The sequence below is a fragment of the Mercenaria mercenaria genome, chromosome 10 (genome assembly GCF_021730395.1).
Source record: "Mercenaria mercenaria strain notata chromosome 10, MADL_Memer_1, whole genome shotgun sequence".
Lineage (NCBI taxonomy): Eukaryota > Metazoa > Mollusca > Bivalvia > Venerida > Veneridae > Mercenaria > Mercenaria mercenaria.
Window position 1 is genome coordinate 69,916,187 of NC_069370.1, and position 25,975 is coordinate 69,942,161.

At 35.0% G+C, this 25,975-nt stretch overlaps 1 protein-coding gene across 8 annotated transcripts in view; it reads left to right on the forward strand.

Annotated features, from left to right (window-relative positions):
* Positions 1-25,975, forward strand: part of LOC123560653 (thrombospondin type-1 domain-containing protein 7A-like) — a 443,009-nt gene that overhangs the window by 275,086 nt on the left and 141,948 nt on the right. For all 8 annotated transcript variants that reach the window (XM_053553308.1, XM_053553307.1, XM_053553309.1 and 5 more), the window contains 4 exons: positions 2,591-2,798; positions 14,403-14,539; positions 20,152-20,702; positions 24,394-24,657. In XM_053553308.1, coding sequence (XP_053409283.1) covers positions 2,675-2,798; positions 14,403-14,539; positions 20,152-20,702; positions 24,394-24,657 — 1,076 coding nt within the window. In that variant the 5' untranslated portion in view covers positions 2,591-2,674. The remainder of the gene's footprint in view (positions 1-2,590; positions 2,799-14,402; positions 14,540-20,151; positions 20,703-24,393; positions 24,658-25,975) is intronic.

The window sequence follows — 25,975 nt, forward strand, 5'->3', positions numbered from 1 at the left end:
TGGCCAATTAAACTCCGTGACCTTAGAAATAACCTCTGATGTTAAACTATTCTTTCCTAATTAAGGCGACTCTCTGACTGAATGTGTTCGTGGATTACATATTACTAAACCAGACCCGCCGTTACATGACTGAAATACTGTTGAAAACAGCGTTAAACCCAAAACAAACAAAACTAAACCAGAGGATGATTGATTGATTCCTTTATTTCCTCCATTCTTGAAGAACATAACATATGTACATTCAGTCGACCAGACTGACATATATCAGCAAATTTAAATGTAAACAACTAAATATTATCGTTGCCTTCAAATGCATAGTTAATATGTGAAAACAAACACCATTGCTACCCTCTAATTATGCGCAACAAATTAATTATGCGCAACAAATTCACGCTTGAATCATAATGGATTGACTGGGTCAATGTCTTATTGCCGTATTTACTCTACTGAAAGTGGTAACAGATTTAATTTGTTGTTGGATTTAACAATTTATGTTAAATAACTAGCGTCAATACTTACTTGACATTTTTTGGCAGTATAAAACAGACATTGCAACCAAAATTTTACAAGATTATCATTTTATATTTTGCTATGCATTAACTTGTACTGTTTAAGATTGCGACAAGCTTGCGATCCTGTAACCTATTTAAAACTCTTTTAGTTCACTGATGCATATAAGAGGGAGGTAATACATTTAACCAATCATTAAATTTTTTTATGTCAAAATACGTTGTTTTAAAAAAAATATTGTCCCTGATTTTTAAGTCTTTATCTACTGATCACTACAAATATTGTTTCATTGAAAGTGCGAAAGTTTTATAAACTGTGCAGCTTGTCAAATTAAAGGAAGTACATATATAATTAAATTTTTAGACTCTCATGTTATTTAAACTGTCCCACAAACCTAAATAAGGTTGACCAAGATAGTGTTGCAAACTTGCGCGATCATAACAAGTAAAATGCGAGACTGGCAAGTGTCTTTTTGTCCACACTCGTATAAGTATAACTTGCAAGATTGCGCAAGCTTGCAGTCTTGTTATGACTCTGCAAACTTGCACGGTGGCAATTTAGATCGCTAGGGTTCCAATCACAGGCGTGCACAACCTTACAAGCTTGCTAGATTTAAATTGGTTGCAGGAAGCGCTTGAATTAGTTTGTGCAAGCTTAAATAATGGTTGCAATGGTTTCAATCGCAATCTTGCTGCACGCTGAAACAAGTTTGCCGCACACTACTTAAGATTGCAACTGCCATCTTGCTGCAACCTTAATGCAGGACTGATTACACCAAACAGGAAGTGACTACTCAGTGTTACATGTGAAGTAGTCCAAAATGTAGTTCCATGCTGTTGATGAAATCTGGTATATAATGAGTCATATGAGGATGTGACAGTTATATTTTTGGCTTAGTTTTATTGCTTATTGTATTGAGAAAAGATCTAGACCATTTTCATTGTGAATTTCCAGGAATAAGTTTTATTCTTTGAGAAAATGTCTACATACGCGTAATTGCTAAACGGCTATTTTCATGGGGGCATTTTAGTGGGTGATGTTTCTCAGAACAGATTATTTTTCTTATATGTAACATAAAATGTCAATATTTTTCTAGTTTTTTAGTTAAATCCAGAAATTTCAAAATAATTTAATTGATTGATGTTACTGTTATAAATACAGAACAGCATGTTTTGAACTTGGAAATGTTTTTGTCAGTCTAATGATAATCTGGAACTTGTGTTATCTTTGTGTCTGTTTGAAAAACTATTTCATTCAGAAATATTATCTAAAAAAATTACTAACCTTGATTTTTTGTACCAGTGGGTTGCTGGATCAAGTGAAAATAAATTGAAGAAAGCAATTTCATATCTAGGTGTTATCACAGATTTATCATTAAAGATCAATTTATCACAGTAGTTATGGATGTAATTTTTACAGAACAATGTTTCAGTTCCAAAAATCTCTCACATGGTTTCATACTGTTGTGGTATTTAAGAAGAAGACGAGAATCTCTAATGAGCCATTGCATAATGTGATCAGAAATAGGAGACAAGTTATAGAGAAATTGGAAATTGAATTCACCAGTGTAATAGAACAATTGGTATTTAAGAGAACCTTAGAGAGGGAAAGAAATTGATAATACTTGGAACTAAAAAGTTGTATTTTTTGTAATATTTATATTGTACATATATAACTTTTCATATCTTTTGAAAAAAATTAGCACTACCCATAATGCACGAATTTAGGAAGACTTTAGGCCAAATATAATTTCCGGGGAATTTCTTAAAAAGCACATTGTTACATTTTGCTATTGTTAGATGAACCTTTTTTATTCAGTGACTATAGAAAGTATTAGATATCTGGGTGAGAGCCAGTCATAGACTTATGAGGTAAATTATGAAAATGTCTTGAAATCCGATTGATTGCAGGACTTTATTTTGATGTATTTGTCTTGTCCCAGCAGAACAGTAGATATTTTCTAGTCTTTCTTACTTTTAGCCTGGTGTTTAAACCAAACTACCTGATGATTTTATGCCAGTCATTCCAAATAAAGCTCATATTCACCATTGATAAATACCATATATGAATTCTTTTTCAGACTGTACAATGAGCAATGTTCAGTAGACTGGTTCTCGATGTGTTCGCTACATGACAACTGTGTTGAGGCGTGTCACACCTGATTATGGGACATGGTAGCAGTACGGAGAGCCACGCCCATCTCCACAGTCACGTGCTGTACGTTTTGTTCTTCTTATTGTCTGTCATCATCTCAGGGACCAGTGCCATTAGATATGTCTGGAAAACAGGTGAGTAGGATTTCCAGGTTATATTCTACTCTTACTAGTAAAGAGATTATTGTACTGAGGTGCCTCTTTAACCATGGGTGTTTTAGGATAACCATTAGTTTGTCATCTTTGTAAGTTTTTCTCTAAATTAGCACCAGTGCCTGAAATACAGTTGTGGTGTAACCTAACTTTTCAGCTTTTCCTTTTCATGCATCTTCTCAAAATATATATGTGAGGATCTTTTGCTTGAGGTCTTGAAGTTGAAGTAGCCAGGTGGTTGTTGTCACCAACTTTGTATCACTTGTGCTTAGTCCTTTAAGGCCTTTGGGTAAAAAACCCAAAACATGCAATGTAGTGTTTCGTTCATGTAAGGGGAAGCTGAATTTTAGCTGGTTTGCAGGACAGTGGATCCAGATCTGGCAAGGTATCTGCTTGCACCAGAAATTTTGTAAAGAGGTAACACTTTGTGGGAATTCTCTTCCTCTATCTCTGTATGACCTAATTTGTGCTGGTGACATTTACTTACAACCCAACATACAAGATTGCAATGGCAAGGAGCAGCCAGTCACAGTAATTATGAGAAAATAATAGGTGTTGTAAGTTGGCATTGTCTTTGAAAGTTGTTAACCTTAGTTGAATCAGTAGGCTAGTAGCAAACTTGTTTCTGTTAAAAGTTAGAAAGACTGCTTTTCTGTTTATTTTTAATGCCTTTCCTGGAGATTTTGTATGTAAAAATATGTATGCCTTTAATTACAACATTATTCGCTACATATAATAAATATTTCTTTTGATAGAAATATATTATGTTTGAAAAATGGACTTAATTTCAGGAGCAATATTTAATGGACATTCTTTTTGATTAATAGAACATTAATTGATTTACTCCCAATTGAAAAGTGGTAGGATGAAATAGTGGTTAACCCCTATCATATGATTGATTCTGCCATTGCGACCAGTGTAGATCATGATCAGCCTGCACATCCATGCCATCTGATCATGATCTGCACTACTCGCCATTCAGTCAGTATCTTTTTGGTAAGCACCTCATATAACAGTTTATGGTACTGTCCAATGAGTGGTGGGGGGTTATAGGAATGGTCTCCATCTTTCCTTCCTTTCGTCCGTCCATAACATTTTGTGTCCTCTCTGTATCACCTAAACCCCTTGAAGGATTTTCATGAAACTTGGGTCAAATGATCACCTCATCAAGACGATATGCAGAACTCATGAGTCAGCCATGTTGGCTCAAGGTCAAGGGCACAACTCAAGGTCAAAGGTTTGAGCCTTTCATTTTGTGTCCCGCTCTGTATCTTCTAAACTCCTTGAAGGATTTCATGAAACTTGGGTCAAATGATCACCTCATCAAGATGATGTGCAGAACTAATGAGTCAGCCATGTCAGCTCAAGGTGAAGGTCACAACTCAAGGTCAAAGGTTTGAGCTCTGTATCTCCTAAACCCCTTGAAAGATTTTCATTAACTTAGGTCAGATGATCACCTCATCAAGACAATGTGCAGAACTCATGAGTCAGCCATGTCGGCTCATTAAGGTAAAGGTCACAACTTAAGGTCAAAGGTTTGAGCATTCCATTTTGTGTCCGCTCTGTATCTCCAAAACCCCTTGAAGGATTTTCAAATTCATTGATGTCATCATACATAGACTATAAAATATACTTAACAACCTCAATGCTTCCACCCAATACCATCAACACATTCATTATCCATAACAGTGGCAGGGGATATAACTGTCTTTCAGACTGCCTTGTTATTATGTCATATGAAATGTTTCTGCTTTACTTTTTCTAACATAGTTTTTGTGTGTAGGAGTTATTAAACAGCCTATGAGAAATCTTGTCAGAAAAGATATGAATTAAGCAGTAATCAAATTCTTTGTACAGTGGCAGTGTAAATCTATATACAGTGATGGGAGCCAAATTGATTATATATTAATAATGTCTTTATAACAAGATAGATATAACTTTCAGGAAACTTTGCATTATTTGGGCTAATTTACTTGTCTGATGTTTTACGATGTCCAGGTCCAGAAGGGAAGTGAGATAGGATAGAGATGATATTGTGAAAGAAAGAAGCAGTATAACTAATGGTTTTGTCTCTAATATTATGGAACAAACAGTGAATGGCACCTCCACAACAATAGTGTTTTGTTTGTTTTTTCTAAACTGTACACACTGCTGATCATTACTGACAGGATCGGTTCACCAATGCTAGCATATAAGGCTTTTTTTGCGGTCTGTAGGTACAGATACCATATACAGTCTAACCTGTCTTAAGCAGCCAGCCACGGGAAGCAGACAATTTGGCCGTTTAAGCCAGGTGACCGCTGATCGGAGGTGCAGCCAATATATATATTTTTCAGACTTCTGACCAGTTTAGCCTTTAGGCCCATTTCTTTTTGGGTTTTCCATTATTTTTTTACCAGGATACAATGACGTGCATTTGCCTTCACAATACGAATGGTCTTTTTAGCAATCTTAAACTCCGGCGAGGTTTTTTTACTACAAAAATTGTTACAGACAATTTTCCAACTTCAAAACAAATTTGTTTACAATTTTCGCCATTTTGGTAAGGGAAACTACTCTCCGCGCTTATTGTCTACGCTAAAATATAAGATTGCCATTACGTTCCGTAAAAGATAGAGTGGTTTATATTTTTTTTTCAAACACAATTAATTTCGTATAAATTTAATAGTATTTTGATGACAGAAGTATAAAAAAATCACAAATATTATGCTACTAATTAGTTATCGAGTATTATCTTTAACCGTTGTCGAACTGTGAACAACAAAATTGACACAAGGTGACACGCTAATTGCCGATAATTACTGGCCATTTGATCATAACAAAAAGGGGATTACACCTTTGGTTATCAGTTTCAATTGAGAAGCTTATGTCATTTTGTTGTTCTTGTGGTGAAGTCACGCGAAACTTAGCAATCGCCTGCTTCTCAAAAATTGGGTATCTTCTGCGATTATTGCCTAAAAACAATTGGTTTGGGAAGAAAAATGGCCGCTGAAAGGGGTCAAATACAGCGGTCAGGAGGCAATTTCAGTGGCCCCTGGCCGCGGACGGCAGGTGACCACCAAATAAAGTGATAAAATAGAGGAAAATCTGTCGGGGGCGTCATAAAATGGCCGCTGAACGGAGATGACTGCTGATCGGAGGTGACCGTTAGTACAGGTTAGATTGTAAACAGTTATCCCAGAGCATTCTTTCTTCCACCCTGACTTAAGCATAACTTACTTGCAGTTTCCTTCTACCCTGATTTGTGTGTGGAAATTGTAACTTGCAGTTGTTCTTCCACCCTGACCTGTATGGGGATTAAGGCATAACTTACTTGCAGTTTCCTTCTACCCTGACTCGTGTGTTGAAGTTGTAACTTGCAGTCTTACTTCCACCCTGACTCACATGAGGAAGTTACTTGCAGTCTTCCTTCCAATCTGACACTTGTGTGGAAATTATCTATCTGTTTTCTAATTATCTTTTATCTAGTTCTTATCTATTTTCCACCCTGGCTCAAGTATGGAAGTTATAATTTGTTTGCAGTCCTGCTTCAGCTATGACTCATATGTGGAAGTTTTAACTTACTTGCAGTCTTCTTTTCACCCTGACTGGTATGTAGAAGTTGTAACTTACTTTCAGTTGTCCTTCCATAATCTGACGTATGTGTGGAACCCGTAGTTATAACTTACTTTGAGTTGTCCTTTTATTCTGACTTACGTGTGGAACTCACAGTTGTAACTTACTTTGAGTTGTCCTTTTATTCTGACTACGTGTAACTCACGTTTAACTTCTTGAGTGTCTTTTGATCGTGAACTCACAGTTGTAACTTACTTTGAGTCGTCCTTTTATTCTGACGTACGTGTGGAACTCACAGTTGTAACTTACTTTGAGTCGTCCTTTTATTCTGACTTACGTGTGGAACTCACAGTTGTAACTTACTTTGAGTTGTCCTTTTATTCTGACGTACGTGTGGAACTCACAGTTGTAACTTACTTTGAGTTGTCCTTTTATTCTGACGTACGTGTGGAACTCACAGTTGTAACTTACTTTGAGTCGTCCTTTTATTCTGACGTACGTGTGGAACTCACAGTTGTAACTTACTTTGAGTTGTCCTTTTATTCTGACGTACGTGTGGAACTCACAGTTGTAACTTACTTTGAGTTGTCCTTTTATTCTGACTTACGTGTGGAACTCACAGTTGTAACTTACTTTGAGTCGTCCTTTTATTCTGACGTATGTGTGGAACTCACAGTTGTAACTTACTTTGAGTTGTCCTTTTATTCTGACGTACGTGTGGAACTCACAGTTGTAACTTACTTTGAGTTGTCCTTTTATTCTGACGTATGTGTGGAACTCACAGTTGTAACTTACTTTGAGTTGTCCTTTTATTCTGACGTATGTGTGGAACTCACAGTTGTAACTTACTTTGAGTTGTCCTTTTATTCTGACGTACGTGTGGAACTCACAGTTGTAACTTACTTTGAGTTGTCCTTTTATTCTGACTTACGTGTGGAACTCACAGTTGTAACTTATTTTGAGTTGTCCTTTTATTCTGACTTACGTGTGGAACTCACAGTTGTAACTTACTTTGAGTTGTCCTTTTATTCTGACTTACGTGTGGAACTCACAGTTGTAACTTACTTTGAGTCGTCCTTTTATTCTGACGTATGTGTGGAACTCACAGTTGTAACTTACTTTGAGTCGTCCTTTTATTCTGACGTACGTGTGGAACTCACAGTTGTAACTTACTTTGAGTTGTCCTTTTATTCTGACTGATATGTGGAAGTTGTAACTTACTTGCAGTCTTCCTTCCACACTGACTGACATAGAAAAATCGTAACTTGCAGTCTTTTTTCCACCCCGAGTCAGAGTTTACTGCTGTGTGAAAACATGAAAAAAAAAGTTTTTGTATAGCAGTTTAATTTTTGTCAGATATTATACATCTGTGAAAGCAAAATAATTGCCAGATTTTTTCTGGTGCATAATAATAATTGGTACTTATCTTCAAGAAAAGGACTTTCATACAAGATCAAATCATTTCATATTTCATAACCAGAAAGCAATATATTGTAAACACTATCGATGTTTAACTTTTGAAGTCTTAATACCGGTGAACTTCTCATATGCCAAATTGCAATATCTTTAATATGTACATCTTGAAATTAAGAAGTTATTCCAATTAAGATTTCATTCTAGTTATATTTAAGCATCATTTTCAGACTTCTAAATTGGTAACGCACATGAAATGAAATATAAAATTAATGAATTAGTTTTTATTGAAAGGTAAAACTTCAGAGAAATTTCCTTCATTTCAAAACATATTTCTTAAATGTTTTACCTTCAAGTTAGTAAAAGTTGAACACTTTGGCCTAGAGTAGTCAGATATAGGATGATAGGTCAAGGTCAGGATGACCCTGAGACTGAAAACAGTTTCCAGTCAGTAATTAGAGGCTGCATAGGTATACAGTAATCAAACGTCAGTAATCAAACGTCAAAGGATGTTTGCCTTAAATTGGTCACTAAATGACCCCTATAATTTTTTAAGCCAGTAATCACAGTGATCTCAAGACTGAAAACCGTTTATGATTGATAACTGGACAATCACAAGGTTTTGGTCTAATACTTTCAAACTTCATAGTATAGGTGTTTTAGGTTTCTGGCTCAATAGCTTTCTATGGTCAGGAGATGAATCCTATTGTGTTTTTGGTTGTAATTAGATGAAATGTCAATGTAAAATGGGTTTAAATGAATCTTAGGGGTTGATTTTTTACATGGTCCTCCTTGCTTCTTCTTGTTATGTATTGAATCTTAGCCAGGGGTGTTTTACTTTTGTATAGATAGGGCTGTTTAGTTCTAGCAAAAATTAGTGTTTGGAATGACCTGTTGTCACCAAGGTTGCAAAGTTGCAAGATAGCAAACTTACATGGAGACCCTAGCTTGGAATTATAATTAGGGTTGCTATAGTTAAGGTCAAGGTCACTAACTAAAAAGAGAGAAATAATTTCCCCTCAGTTACTCTTGTAACAAAATTGATTTATAGTAAGTGAACATCTACACCTAGTTAGCTCACCTGAGCACAAAGTGCTCTGTGTGAGCTATTGTGATCGCTCATCATCTGGCGTCTGTCTGTCCATCATCCATCTATCCACACTTTCATTTAAACAACATCTCCTCCTAAACCACCAGGCCAATTTTGATGAAACTTCACAGGGATGTTCCAAATGGATGGTCTTCTTTAAAAATTGTTCCAAAAATTGAATTCCTTACAGAACTTTGGTTGCAATGGCAATCAAAAGGAAAAACTTTAAGAATCTTCTTGTCCCAAACCACAGGGCCAAGGTCTTTGATATTTTGTATGTAGCATCATCTAGTGGTCATCTACCAAGATTGTTCAAATTATATGTGGCTTCGCCCTAGGGGGGCACATGGTTTAAATAGACTGTACAGGGAAAAACCTTGAACATTCTTTTCAAACCATAAGGCTCAGAGCTCAGATATTTAGTATGTGTTATGCTCTGTTGGTTCTCTACCAAGATTGTTCAAATCATGACCCTGGGGTCTGTATAAGCCACACCCAGGTGGTCCCTTGTTTTACATAGACTTATTTGTTTTTGAAGCGGTGACAAAGAAATTTGGACCACAAGCGTAATGTTTGATACAGATTGGAATATTCATCTTGAATTTTCTTAATCTTGACCTACTGACCTACATTCTTGTTTTTGAAGGTACAGCATAGAAATTTGGACCACTTTTATAACTTTTGATACTGATTTCAGTACTCATCTTTAATATTCTTAACCTTGAAGAACTGACCTACATTTTTGTTTTTGAAGCTACAGAAAAGAAATTTGGACCACCAGTTTAATCTTTAAACAGATTTCAGTAGTTATCTTGAATAATCTTTGCCATGACCTACTCACCTAGTTTTTGTTAGTGAAGCTTAAGCAAAGAAATTTTTTAAGCAAGCATCTAAACTCAGGTGAGCGATATAGGGCCATCATTCCCGCTTGTTTTGACTGTTGAGATCAAGGTCAGACAGAACTTCCCTTTGTCAGATGTTGAAAACCTTGATTTGTGGCATTGCTGTATTTCCCATCTTCCTTCTAAAAAAAATGAAATTTACTGTTGAACCTCTATGCAGTTTCAGCTATGTTTTTCAGACAGTCGCTAAAGAGAAAATGCTTTCAAAAGCTTATGTAAAGGACCTCATTAGTTTGGAAAATTGCTGCGATTGTCTTCTGATGAAGTCAGTGGTCTTTGTCTAACTGTGAAATGGCTTCTTCAAGAGAACGGAAACTTCATTCAGACAATTGTCTTACTTCAACCACACTTGGTGCAAAATCAGTGTAACTTTATAAAAATTCAGTGATAGATAACCTTGGTTTTGCATTGTTGTGTAAAAACATTTATCTCAGTGATTGTTGTCAACTAATCCATTCTTATTTTGTTTGTTTTGTCAGAGAAAACTACCACAATTTTCTTCCTCATTTGTCTACAACAACCAAAATTAGATTTAGCAATAATGAAAAGCCTATTCCTGGGTATGTTGAACAAATTTACTCTGAAATGTTCAGACGAAATCCCTGGAAGATTATAATGTAAGCACAGGATATTCTTTTGCAGATGAATGTTTATAAGAAAATTGCCCATAGGCATTTGGCTCATTTGTTTGGTCAATAATGTTTTTTATATGATAAAATTCATCCATGAACATTCCAGGACAAAAAATAATAAATATAGCCCTATTTTGCTACATACAAGGCAAGTTTTATTTGGCCATGTGGTATTTTATGACAGCATGGACATCTGGCTCTGTCATTTTTCAGCCATTAAAGATATGGCCAGTATTAGCAGAATGCTTGTGGGTAAACTCAGTAGGTAAAAATGAAGACATCCAACCAGGAGGTTCTACGTTTGAAAGTTCAGCAAGAGTACTGACTGAAGACAGTGTTTCATGCTTGAATGATCAACATTAGGACCAAATGCACAACATCAGGACTGTCTGAAGACAGTGTTGTGTGTTTGAATGTTCAGCCCGAGGACAGAATAACAATATGAGGACTGACTGGAGACTTTATTTCATGTTTGAATGTCCAGCATGAGGGCTGACCGAAGAGTGTTTTATGTTTGAATGTTCAGCATGAGGACTGAATGTTGAAGATGAGGACTGAGAGAAGACAATTTTGTTTGCTTGATTTAAAATGAGGACTGTCTGAAATCAGTGTTGTATGTTTGAATGTTAATTAGCATAAGGACTGACTGAAGACATAATTGAATGTTTGAATCTTCCACATGAAGACTGGCCGAAAAGTCAAAAGTATGTTTGAATGTTCAACATGAGGACTGGTTGACTAAGATGAGGACTGACTGAAGACATTATTGTGTGTTTGAATATTCAACATGAGGGCTGACTGAAGACATTATTGTATGTTTGAATATTCAACATGAGAGCTGACTGAAGACATAATTGTATGTTTGAATATTCAACACGAGGACTGACTGAAGACATTATTGTATGTTTGAATATTCAACATGAGGACTGACTGAAGACATTAATGTATGCTTGAATGTACAGCATGAGGACTGACTGAAGTCAGTATCATATATTTGAATGTTCACCATGAGGACTGATTGATAGACAGTATTGTATGTTTCAGTGTTCAACATGAGGACTGAGTATGTTTCAATGTTCAACATGAGGACTGACTGAAGACAGTATTGTATATTTGAATGTTCAACATGAGGACTGAGTATGTTTGAATGTTCAGCATGAGGACTGACTGAAGTTTGAATGTTCACCATGAGGACTGCATGTTCAACATGAGGACTGTTTGGAGACAGTACTGTATATTTGAATGTTCAACATGAGGACTGACTGAAAACAGTACTGTATGTTTGAATGTTCACCATGAGGACTGCATGTTCAACATGAGGACTGACTGAAGACAGTACTGTATATTTAAATGTTAAGCATGCGGACTGACTGAAAACAGTATTGTATATTTGAATGTTCACCATGAGGACTGCATGTTCAACATGAGGACTGACTGAAGACAGAACTGTATATTTAAATGTTCAACATGAGGACTGATTGATAGACAGTACTGTATATTTAAATGTTAAACATGCGGACTGACTGAAAACAGTATTGTATATTTGAATGTTCACCATGAGGACTGCATGTTCAACATGAGGACTGACTGAAGACAGTACTGTATATTTAAATGTTCAACATGAGGACTGACTGTGAAGACAGTATTGTATATTTGAATGTTCAACATGAGGACTGACTGAAAACATTATTGTATGGTTGAATGTTCAACTTGAGGACTGACTGAAGACATTATTGTATGTTTGAATGTTCAACATGAGGACTGACTGAAGACAGTATTGCATATTTGAATGTTCAACATGAGGACTGAGTATGTTTGAATGTTCAGCATGAGGACTGACTGAAGACAGTATTGCATGTTTGAATGTTCAACATGAGGACTGACTGAAGACAGTATTGTATATTTCAGTGTTCAGCATGAGGACTGACTGAAGACAGTATTGTATGTTTGATTGTCCAACATGAGGCCTGACTGAAGACAGTACTGTATGTTTGAATTTTGAATTGTGATACTGTTGAAACATTTGTCATACATTATACTGCTGGGATCATGTTTTAAGAGCAAACCCAAATTTTATCCCATAAAGTTAGAGTTGCAGGACTTGATTGAAGGCTGAGCTGTTAGCAGTAAAAGAACAGACTTTGCATTCCATTTGAAAAAGGCTGAGGAAACACTTTATCTAGGATATGCATTGTGCTGCATGCTGGGATAGATGCGGAGTTAATCAAATATGGTTTACTATATTGCAAAGCATCAAAACCACCTGCTGTCCTATGATAGAAGTAAATGAAATCAGGTATGCTGTTAGCACCTAGGGTGATAGACAAAAAATGAATATCAGGTTTTTCTGTCAATATCTTCAAAGATTTTTACCTCTTTGAAGTAAAATGTAACCTTTGCGTTAATGGCAGTATGAAATGCAACTTTACAACCAATAATGTTTGATAATTGTTGCATTGATTAAACATAATGATGATTTTAAGTTAATAATTGTTATGTGATAGTTTGTTTGAAGAGAAACATGCATTGCATGATGAATCAATGTATGGATGTAGCTTCCAGGAGACTGCACAACATTTGTGTTCCTTATTTACACAGCATTGCTGTTCCTTGTTCAAATGAAGTTGTAGGAGTATCTGCATTTCAAATTCTGTGGCAAAATGATAGTTTTAAATTGTGATAGTCCAGCCTTGTGATGTTTGATATTTAGCATTCAGAGATCTTTCTTTACACAAAAAATGTCAAACTTCCCTCAATAAAAAATGGTAATAACAGTAAACAAATGTAATGACATAACTGTCTTTATATCATGTTTAATATCTGTACAACGGAACATTCTATTAAGTTTGTTTGAAGAATGTACATTATACATACAATAAGTCTTTATATTTAAGATTTTCTGATCAAGAATACTTTCTCTATAAAGTTTATCACAGATATTTTGCATAGTTTATAATAATGTACAAAAATGAGAAAGAAAACAGAAAGAATTATAATCGTAAAAAGATTAAAAACATAGTGGTATTTACTGCTGTGACTAGTCTGTTGCAAGATCCTCTTAAAATTTAAGAGCTCTTACAACAGACTGTGACAGCAAACTTAAATTACAATGACCAGACTGTGGTAACAGATCTTTGATTCCACTGTCACAACCAGCCTGTTCTGAGCAGAAAGTGCAGCTAAAGGATAATTACTTTATAATGACCAGTCTGTTGTAAAAGGTCTTTAATTTTACCATCACAACCAGTCTGTTGTAACAGCTAGTAAGTTTAAATTACTATGGCCAGTCTTTTGTAAAAGCTCTAATTTTAACTGACAAAACCAGTTTTTTGTTAGAGGTCTTTAATGTTACAGCCAATATAAGTCTGTTGACAGAGCTCCATGACCATTCTGCTTAAGAGATCTGAGATCTTAAATTTACATCCAAGATCAATCTGTTCTTTTAGCAATGACCAGTCTGTTAAATGTAACAGCTCTTTAATATTACTGTCTTTTGTAAAGCATTACCAGCATTAAGCACTGTATTCAGTTTCTTGGCAGAAATTAATCTGGCAACACCACATTGGCGCTTATCATTTGTTTCATGACTTAAGGCAAAAAAGGAAGGTCACAGTTCTTGTCGCAGACAAATTAGAAGTTCGTAAATTGAGAAAGTATCACTTAACTTTCTTGGAGCAGTCAGGACAATTCTTGCACAAGATAATATAAGCTTCAAGCGAATTTTCTGGATCAATTCCAGTTTTGTTGTTAAATGGAATACTTCCACATTGCATCAAAATTTTAGAATTTTAAACCAGGTTGTGTAATGGGAGTGGTAATCTAGAGGTTAAGGTCTCAGAAACTCGGCCCTGGAAAGGTCTTTGCTATGAAATGATACTACCTGTATGACAGATTGTGTAAATGGGAAATATTTTTTCTTTCAAAGTTTTCTAATCAATGTTATTACTAAATGGTAATCTTTCCTATTTCAATACTTGTACTGTTACCATTTCAGGTTTATGGATGGAGTGCCAACACTACAGCTGTGGGAAGGGAGGATCTCAGTTTAGATCTGTGTATTGTGGGGAGGCAGGCGAGTACAAGTACAATGAATATGATGCAAGCATGTGCTCACACTTGCCTAAACCAAAGGTAAACTAAAAACCTAACTTGCCTAAACCAAAAGTAACTAAAAACTTTACTTGCCTAAACCAAAGGTAACTAAAAACTTCACTTGCTCAAACCAAAGGTAACTAAAAACTAAATTCACAAAGGTAATTAGAAGCTTTCCTAAACCAAATGTAACTAAAACCTCCACTTGCCTAAACCGCCCCTGTCAAATGTTTAGTCATACTTCATGAAGCATTCATGACTTCTTCATGAGGAGACTTCATGAAGTCTTCATGACAAAAACATGAAGTGCAAATGTGACAAATGCATCAGCAGCTCATGAAAACAGATTCATGAATTATTCATGAAGTGGTAAATGCATTAAAAATGCATGAAATTAAGCATAGCCTTTGTTCATGAAGAATTCATGAAATTTGTATTTATTAATTTTCATGAAGAATTCATGAAAATATTCCTGAAAAAATTACTTCATGAAGAATTCATGCATTATTTTGTTCTTTATTTCAATGTCTCATTTGCACTTCATGTTTTTTCCATGAACACTTCAAGAACAAATGTTCTCATAACTTCATGAAGACATTTTGTGCTTTTCTTGAATATTTCATGAACAATACAAAACATTATAAAAGGACTTCTTTGCCTTAAATGATACAGTAATCCATCATGTTTTCAGTTACTAAATAATACCTGTACCAATTAAGTAGTATCCGTGAACTTGGTATTAAGAGCCGAGATAATGTATTGAAATTCATGAAACATAAGTTTTGATTTCCATGAATATTTATTCATGAACAATTTTTGTAAAAAAAAACAAAACAAGTTTCATGAACTTGTCAAGGTAACCTGGTAGGAGTGTAACACTATGAAACCTGAGGGATCTGCATGTAATGGAATTCTTTAAACAATATCGGTATAGCTTAAATTGATACAAGAAAAATTCCTGTAGGTTAGTTTAAGAGTTGTTCAGTTAGTGGCTAGAGATTGTTTTAGTCTCTGCTGAGTCACTGAGACAATGACATTTTCCACCCTCAACAAATGACATGTGGAGTCAAACAGTAAACTAAAGTGGGATTTGGAGCATGATAAGAAGTAAACAATAATTATTGCTGTATAAAATACAAAATGGTATAATTTACTTTAATCTCAAGATTGACATTCAGATTAGATACTAGCTTTATTTCAGGGTCGTGAAAACATGTGACATTTTAAAAGGATTTTATATTTTTTATGCCCCCGAAGGGAGGCATATAGTTTTTGAACCGTCTGTCTGTCTGTCGGTCTGTCAGTCTGTCGGTCTGTCTGCAATTTCCGTGTCCAGTCCATATCTTTGTCATCGATGGATGGATTTTCAAATATCTTGGCATGAATGTGTACCACAGTAAGACGACGTGCAGTGTGCAAGACCCGGGTCCGTAGCTCAAAGGTCAAGGTCACACTTAGACGTTAAAGGATAGTGCATTGATGGGCGTGTCCGGTCCATATCTTTGTCATTGGTGGATGGATTTTCAAATATCTTGGCATGAATGTGTACCACAGTAAGACGACGTGCAGTGCGCAAGACCCAGGTCCGTAGCTCAAAGGTCAAGGTCACACTTAGACGTTAAAGGATAGTTCATTGATGGGCGTGTCCGGTCCATATCTTTGTCGTCGATGGATGGATTTTCAAATAACTTGGCATGAATATGTACCACAGTAAGATGACGTGCAGTGTGCAAGACCCGGGTCCGTAGCTCAAAGGTCAAGGTCACACTTAGACGTTAAAGGATAGTGCATTGATGGGCGTGTCCGGTCCATATCTTTGTCATCGATGGATGGATTTTCAAATAACTTGGCATGAATGTGTACCACAGTAAGACGACGTGCAGTGCGCAAGACCCAGGTCCGTAGCTCAAAGGTCAAAGTCACACTTAGACGTTAAAGGATAGTGCATTGATGGGCGTGTCCGGTCCATATCTTTGTCATCGATGGATGGATTTTCAAATAACTTGGCATGAATGTGTACCACAATAAGACGATGTGTCACACGCAAGACCCAGGTCTGTAGCTCAAAGGTCAAGGTCACACTTAGACATTAAAGATCATTTTTCATGATAGTGCATTGATGGGCATGTCCGGTCCATATCTTTGTCATTCATGCATGGATTTTAAAATAATTATGCATGAATGTGTGACACAGTAAGACGATGTGTCGCGCGCAAGACCCAGCTCCGTAGGTCAAAGGTCCTAAACTCTAACATCGGCCATAACTATTCATTCAAAGTGCCATCGGGGGCATGTGTCATCCTACGGAGACAGCTCTTGTTAAAATGAACAATTTATGACAACACCATAATTACTTATTTGATATTCAGTATACTCATGTTCCTTTTAAACCATTCCTTACTGTAATATGATAAATATTTCCTTCTCATTTGCTGCACAAACTTCTCAAATATTGTTGAATCACATGTGCAAAAAGTTTCCCAGCATGCAACAAAATAATGGAAACTGATCACGTGACATTATGAATTTAATGTTCATGAACATTCATGAACAGTTCATGAACTTATTCATTTACTGTAAAAGGAAAACCTAAGTTTTATGTTTAATGAATGATCAGTTCAGAAACTCCTAATTGGGTTCAAGAACTGGTACTGAACTAGAAAAAGGTTTTGAATTTTAGTACTTTCAATGAATCATAGATGATTTTTTCTTAAGAACACATCAAGAATGTTTTAAGAATTTAATATTCTTAAACTGCTCATAAAATGTTCATCATGTTTTTCAAGAATATTTCTTGAATTCTATATAATTTTGACATTCGTGAAAAAATCTTGATTCATTCTTAAACAAGTTCATGAATATTTCAAGGATTTCATGAATCTGTCAATAATTCTTGATGTCTTCATGAAGTAGATCAAATGACACTTCATGCATAAAACTTCATGAAGTCAGATTATGAAGTGATCCAGAACAGTTCATGAATAATTCATAATGGTGATGAAAAATTCATGATTTCATGAATTCCATTTTGCCGGGGCATGATGTGTAACTAAAACCTTCACTTGCCTAAACCAAATGTAACTAAATCCTCCACTTGCCTAAACCATGTGTAACTAAAACCTCCATTTGCCTAAACCAAAATAACCAAATTTCGCTTGCCTAAACTAAAGGTAACTAAAACATCCACTTGCCTAAACCCATGTTAACTAAAACGTCCACTTTCCAAAACAAAATTTAGCAAAACCCTCCATTTGCCTAAACCAAAGGTGACAAAATCTTCACATGCCTAAACCAGAGATAATTGAAACCTTCACTTGCCAAACCAAAGGTAACTGAAAACTTCACTTGCCAAACTTAAAACCATCATTGTCTTTTCTTATAAAGCATTTTATGCCAGTTTGACATTAGTGGGTTTCATTACTGTTCTACAGTTCCAAACAACAGTAGTATGAAATTGTTTGTTGAATGAACACTATATAATCATTAAAGGAGGCTTACTGCTAATCTTTTGCATGTGAATGCATTGCACCATATGTTTCCTGAAGTTATTAGGCTGTTCAAGGGTCTACATTTGTTCACCTTTTAAGTCAGATAAAGGTTTGGAACACAATTGCAAGGGTTGACATTTAAGATATATTTAGAACAAATTTCACCAGAATCAAATCATAAAAATAAAAACAGGTACTGTCATATCCACTAGCAATAAAAGCTAGTTTTATTTGCCAGGCCCTTCGAATAGCTATAACAAGTAGCTGAACTCCATAATTTAACAACCGAAAGTGGAATTCTGTAATTGTTTCTCTGCAAATTTATCTGGATTTTATTTTTAGAATTGTCAGTATAACCAACTCAATGCTGACATTGTCATGGACTCTTAAATGTAGATATTTTGTAGAATAGAAAGATCTGAAAACCAGAGGAGGAATTTTGGTTAAAAAAAACTTTTGGAATGAAAAAAAATGTCATAATGACATTATCTTAAAAAGAAAACTGTTAATTCAGATTTTTGAAATTCTTTGGAAACTGAAGTTTGTAAACCGTGAAAATTAAGTGCTTACTAATATTAAACTGATAATACTGAAATACAAATCAATGCAGGAAGTAAAATAATAAGCACTCCAAACATCAACATTTTCACAGGAAAAAAGATGTTCTGAAAGGAATTTGATTAAACAATTATAAAATCTTTAACATCGTAGAATTTTTTAATGGACATTTTAGCTCACCTGAACACAAAGTGCTCAGGGTGAGCTATTGTGATCGCTCACCGTCCGGCATCTGTCCATCCACACTTTCCTTTAAACAACATCATCTCCTTAACCAATAGGCCAGTTTTGATGAAACTTCACAGGGATGTTCCTTGGATGGTCTTCTTTAAATATTGTTCAAAGAATTGAATTCCATACAGAACTCTGGTTGCTATGGCATCCGAAACGAAAATCTTTAAAAATCTTCATGTCCAAAACCACAGGTCATATTTGGTATGTAGCATCATCTAGTGGTGCTCTACAAAGATTGTTCAAAGTATCCCCCTAGGGTTAAATATGGCCCCACCCAGGGGGTCACATGGTTTACATAGACAGGGAAAAAACCATTTAAAAAATCTTGTCTTAAACCATAAGGCCCAGAGCTTAGATATTTAGTATGTGTTATGCTCTAGTGGTTCTCTACCAAGATTGTTTAAATCATGACCCTGGGGTCAATACAGGCCACACCTGGGTGATCTCTTGTTTTACATAGACTAATTTGAAGCAGTGGCAAAGAAATTTGGACCACAAGCATTATGTTTGATACAGATTTCAATATTTATCTTCAATTGTCTTAATCATGACATACTGACCTACTTTCTTGTTTTTGAAGGTACAGCATAGAGATTAAATAATGGACCATGTTTATAACTTTTGATACTGATTTCAGTACTCATCTTTAATATTCTTAACCCTGAACTACTGACCTACTTTTTTGTTTTTGAAGCTACAGCAAAGAAATTTGAACCACCAGTTTATTTTGAAACAGATTTCAGTAGTTATCTTGAATAATCTTTACCATGACCTACTCAACTAGTTTTTGTTAGTGAAGCTTAAGCAAAGAAACTCAGGTGAGCGATATAGGGCCATCATGGCCCTCTTGTTTGTCCTTTTCAGAATACCTGGCCCCCTTTTTTAGCTGAAGTACTGAGGAGCTGCTAATAAGAAGACAAAAATCATTAAGTCAAAATAAACAGGAATTTTTTTAACAAAATGAGCATAGTTTGCTAAACTAGATCCAGTTGCTAAGTAAATTTACTTTTCGAACACCCCTCATACTACCTGCAGGTATATTTGTATACACAGAATAACTGGTTCAAATAAATCACTAGATGGCGAAAGTCACTGTAGTAGTCTATACTAAAGAAAGAGCCTTTTTGATTAAATGAGAAAACTGATGCTCCCCTTATATCTTTTTACAGTCAAATGAAATCAGTGATAGTAACTGTAACATCATTTAAATTTGTTGCCATAAAAATATGATTTTGTGGTTTCGATATTTTAAAGATGAAATTAAAGGAACTTGAATTTTTCAGTGTTTTGTAGATTTAGGCACCCATGGAATCAAATAAAATTAATCGACCACAAATAATAATAATATCACTGTATTGTGTCTTGTTTCAGAATGTGCAGGAATGCTTCAAGGTGTGTGAACAGCACCAGAACGCTCTCAGATGGGCCGTCACTGTGTGGTCCGACTGCACTCTCCGTCCAGAATTCCGTACATGTTCCATCAAACATGGCATCCGTTACAGAAATGTTACATGCGTGTGGAGAGAAAATGGGCGTGTGGAGGACGATAATGTGTGTTCTGAGTTTGAACCGAAACCGGACACGGAAGAGAGCTGCGATTTAAAGTGTCCACAAAATTGTGTTGTATCATTGTTTTCCTCATGGAATATAAATAACTGTGATAAATGCCGAATTGTAAATAAAACTCGGACGCGAGAGCTGATTATTCCCCCAGCAAATGGCGGAATTTCGTGTCCGACATTTACTGAAATGTTTCCTTGTGATAACTGTGCTGATATATATACTTACAAGATTGGAGTATGGGATGAATGTATGCCATACAATATGACTTCAAAGATAAGAGGACAAGTTCACCCTCAAATTGGATATCAAAAGAGAAATATTCATTGTATAAACACTTATGGATCTATTGTTTTATATAAGTAAGTATCTTTACGTTCCCATTTAACGTTGAAAAGATTTTAAATACAAAGATTCCAATATGGTAAATTTTGCTTAGATACAGGAATTAAAAGGTCCATAATGTTACTTTTGCACACATACATGATGAAAGTACCATTTTGGTAAATTTTGCACATGTACACACAAGTCACATTATAGTAAACACAAACACAAATACTAATAATAAATACACATATCAGATCTATATTATTGAATATTAGAATACTGATGCTCAAAGGGCAAGAACGTCAGGCATGTTGTTTGTTGGCAAGCAACTTCAATGACTGGAACATTTCAGCCAGTTAAAAGTAAAAACTCACACACAGTACAAGACAAAGTTACAGCACTAACAAGATGGACACGAACTTTAGCCCCTTAGTGTGACCTTAACCATTGGGATAAGAACAAGTGTTTTGTTTCATTGAGGTAATTATTTCTGCCAAATAATGAAAAGATCACTTACTTTGATCCTCCCCAATGTGAGCTCAACTTTCATGACAGGAGCATGTGGTGTGCAAGTAACACTCTATCTCATCGAAACAAACTTTTATGTCAAATATGAATAAGACTGCTTCATGCATATCTAAGTTATGTTTTGGACAAGCTCTTGAGTGACCTTTGATCCCTCAGCGTGACCTTGACCTTTGAATTTGTGAGAGATACTCAGTCTCATTGAGGCAAACTTTTGTACTAAGTAAAAGTAAGGTTCATCCATGTATGTCAAAGACAGCCCAAAGAAACTCTAAAATAACTTTTGACTCCTAAGTGAGACCTAGACCTTTGATATAGGGTCCTGGGGTTTGAGAGTAACACTCAATCTCATTGAGGCAAACATTTATGACAAACGAAAATAACATTGCTCCTTTCATATTAAAGTTATTGCCTGTATAAGATATGACATGGCCTTTGACCCGTAGTCTTGACCTTTGTGATAGGAACCTGGGTTTAAATGTGACACTCCAAATCCCATTGAGGTAAACATTTCATGCCAAATTTAAACAAGGTGCTCAATGCCTGTAAAAGTGACTGTCTTAGACAATGTTGGATGACACATACACAAATGTACATACAACTAACAGCCATTCTGACACCTGTGTCAAGCTCAGTCCAAGCAGGCTAAACAAAAATGCTGGTATTTTGTTCGCAAAGTTCCGAAGTTGCATTTTCATTGGGTATTATTTTGTGCATCCCTACATTGCTTAAAACCATTTTGAAAAATGCTCCCAGATTCTACATCCTTGAAGAATAGAATGTCTATCAAATATAAAACTCTTCTTTAATAATAAAGTTCTACAACATTCAGAAGGAACATTAAGAAAATCTTGTACTGAAAAGGAAAATTAACATGCATCATTTAAACAGTTTTCACATACACATAACATTGCATGCTCTAATGTGTTCGTTTCCATTTCATTACATTGTAATTTTCTGGAAAAGCAAAAACTGTCAAGCTCATTTACATAAATATTGTTATGTTTGTACATTAGTTTCCCCAAGGTGTGATTTGTAATGCCATAAAGAATAATGTTTATTCTAGCAGGAAATACTCTACAAATTGGATGAAAGGTTAGCTATAGGCAGTTGAAATTAATTCTTAGATAAAATTAAGGCTTTTGATTGATTGATTGATTGATATGGGTTTAAGGTGATTTTTCAGCAGTATTTCAGTTAGTTACAGTAATCTGTGTTAACTTACTGTCTGGTCCAACTGTTCTGTAACAAGGCTTTTACCTAGTCATTCATATTAATATATTGTTATTCTAAAGAAACCGTAGGGTAGTTACAGGAGCTTTCAGAGTTTTAAAAATTTCTTGGTTACATGCAGTTTTAACATCAGGACAACAAAAAAAAAAAAACCCACTAAAATGCATTTTTGGCTCAGTTTCATTTTCTGATACTCATGTCAAGCATTAAATTTTATCATTTATTTTAATAGCTATTAAGCTAGAGTAAAAATGTAAATATAGGTATAGAATGTTTTTTGTGCTTTTATAGGGGTATAAACCACATTGGGACTTATATAAATGCACAAAACTAGTATTTAATTCTTAACATGATAACACAAAAAGAAATGTTTTTGTTTGGTTTTTGGAAAAAAAATGAAGAAAAGTGATTGTTTTCATGGGCCAGAGATACATTATTTGGCAAAAAAATGACATTGTTGAAGATATCTTTAACTACTTACACCTCTGGAATCTTTTAGAATGATGTAAGCTATAACTTTTTCAGGATCTTATGAAACATAAAGCAAGAATTCTGAGAATAACCATGCTATAGATTTGGTAGAACAAACAGTAATCAGTTTTCTCCTTTTTGTACTAGTACTATGCAATTAACTGAACACTTTGTTCACAGTCATGGATGTTGAGCACAAAAAAATGGCATAAATTTGACTATTGTTGGGAATCCTACACATGATTTCCACATTGATAAATCGGTACTAAAAATACTTGATTACTGATTATTCATGCATAATGAAAATCAAATGTGTCGATTCTAGCCAATTAAGATGAAAAAATGAACACAATGCCTAGGAGTTGTCAATAGAAGAAATAATTTTTCATGCACATCAATAGCTACAAGTGGAAGTTTTAGTACATTTACTTATTTTAAGAGAATTATTAACATATCATAATTGATCAACAATAAAAATTTTCATTGACTACATTTGACAAAATTGTTTTCTGTCACATAATTAAAACAAAGACTTCCCAGTCCATATACTTGTTCTCTACTTACTTAGGAGAACATTCAGGTTGTTCAGGAATCTAACTTATTGAGACTTTCTGATTCAGAAACTTGTTTTGTTCCTTCTTTGCCAATAAATGGTCAGGCAGTTTTTTGTATTTTTTTCCTGAATGGAACATTGCCCTGTCTACAATTTAAATTAGAAAGTCAATCTCAAAGTTAAATCTTAGCTTATTACTTTAAAAAACAATGAAAAGTATAATGTTCCTTATTTATTAGATTTGAAAAATCTTTTATTTGAATTTTCTTTAAGTTCACTATTTACAAAATTTATAACAAAATATGAAAATAATGACAAAATTGTTAAATGTGTGCTGCGCTTCAGGCAGATATAATGGCAAAACTGCATCTCTATATATTAATGGAGTAAAAGCAATTCTCCGTTTATGCATTTATACAATTTGTATTCACATGTTACTGAGTCAAGATGATGTAAAAATCTCAGTTTTTAAGAAAAAGGAGAAAAGAGTACTATAAGAATCAGGTGATTCAATGCAGTTGTGTTACAGTAGGTTCAAACCTCAATGGAGGTCTCAATATGTACTTGCTGAGGTTCAAGGTCTGAACATTAACTCTAGGAAACAGTTGATATAAAGTGAACAGCTTGACTGATGTTTGTTGAACTTACTCTGCAGTATCCTTGTATTGTCTCTGAGCCCTAATGCAGTCTGAAATTATGATATAATACTTTAAAATGCTAAATTTTTTGTTTGCTATGCCATTGTTGAATTTGCATAGGCTGTAGCAATTGCAGTTTCATCTTACAAATTGAATATTTCAGATGAATATAGACCCAGGTCTTTAGTTTGTCCAAGTGCTATTAAACAAGTACATGCAAGGGTCTGTTTATTTAGTTGACTAATTGAGGGTAAAGTTTGCGATATTAAATTGAAAATCAGTTTCTTCATAATGATTTTTTTTCAGGCATTGTGTAGAATATTTACGCTCAACTGTGTCACAGCTTGTTAGCAGCCAAACTTGCATCATTCCACAAGATTGTATTGTGTCCGAATGGTCTCAGTGGTCTCCGCACAACTCCAGCTGTGTGAGGGAAGATGGTTCACGCAGCCAGGGGTACATGGTTCGATCTCGCAGTGTTCTACAAATTCCCTTAGGTGCTGGCAAACCCTGCCCAAATCTCATTCATTACTTTCCATTAAAGCCAGTTGATGAGACAGCTTGCATAAGGTGAGTGGGAAAAATGTTGCTTGTGTAGTAGAAAATGCATCTTTCATGTTTTAGATTGATGTGGCACCACGCTAAAAACCCATTTAATCTGTCACCCTTTAAGTCAGATTATAGTCAGTTACTATAATATTTAAAGAGTAAGTTACACATGTATATTCAAGGGGCCAAAATTTTTAATGATATCACAAATAATAAATATATACAATAACACTTAAACCTTCGTGCTTATTATAAAAGCTATGTTCCTGTAGACTGTGAAATCATAAATATTTGTGGGGACTAATTTTCATGGATTTCTTGGTGGTATCAATCCACAAAATTTATTCTCATGCAGCTGACAGGTAAAATTTTCATTTCATTGTTTAAATGTTGAAATTGATGAATTATTTCCCTACGAAATTGCTGTTTGTTTTCCAAAACCATGAAATTTCTTGCCCACAAAATGGAATGATTTTACAGTACACTGGGACCCCGTTATAATGCTGGGGTCCAAGGTTCGAGACCCGCGGATCTAGTGGGGTTAAATTTATAACGCGGGTTGATCGTATCAGCGGTAAATGCAATACCCCACCCACCGGTAATGTATTTTGGACGCTGTTTTATGTTAATAAGAAATAAGAATCGTATAAACGGGACATTTATTTACCTTAAATGCTACTGAAAAATACATTAAAAGAATTATAACGCTGTGTCATCTTCTCATTTTGTCGTGATTCTAAAATAAAGTTAGAATTGTTTATCCCGGAAGTAAACATGTATAACACTGTGTGAGGAGTGCGCGGTCATGAGAATTACATACGCAATGCAATTGCACTTGGGGTTTATGTAACTTAAAGAGAAAAAAACGCGGACCGTCTTAAAAAATTTAATTTTGAATACATGAAGAAAATCGATAAATAAGACAGAAAATTGTTAAATCGCCGTCGTTAATATACGATATTAAAAAGGGAGAACATTCTCAATATGGGTTTCAGTGCGTCGAATCTTCGCAAATTCCGATGAACTGAGAATGATGATTATGAAAAGCGGCTGCATTTTATTACAAAACTGGGCCTGTTGTTCGATTTTTTATTCACTCAAGTGTTCATGTCATCCGCTTAATTGGTGCAAACTTAAACGGTTTGATAGTTGACTGACCAATTTTACACGCTTGTTATGCAAACAATCTAATTCTGACACGGTACTGATTGCCTAATTGTCACATGTCTACATGTATTCAAACTTTAACAAAGGCGATATGCAAACAAGTAAGCCAGCAAACAATTATTGATTTTTGACACAGTTGTCATGGCAAAGGTGTTAAAGTATAATGTACAGG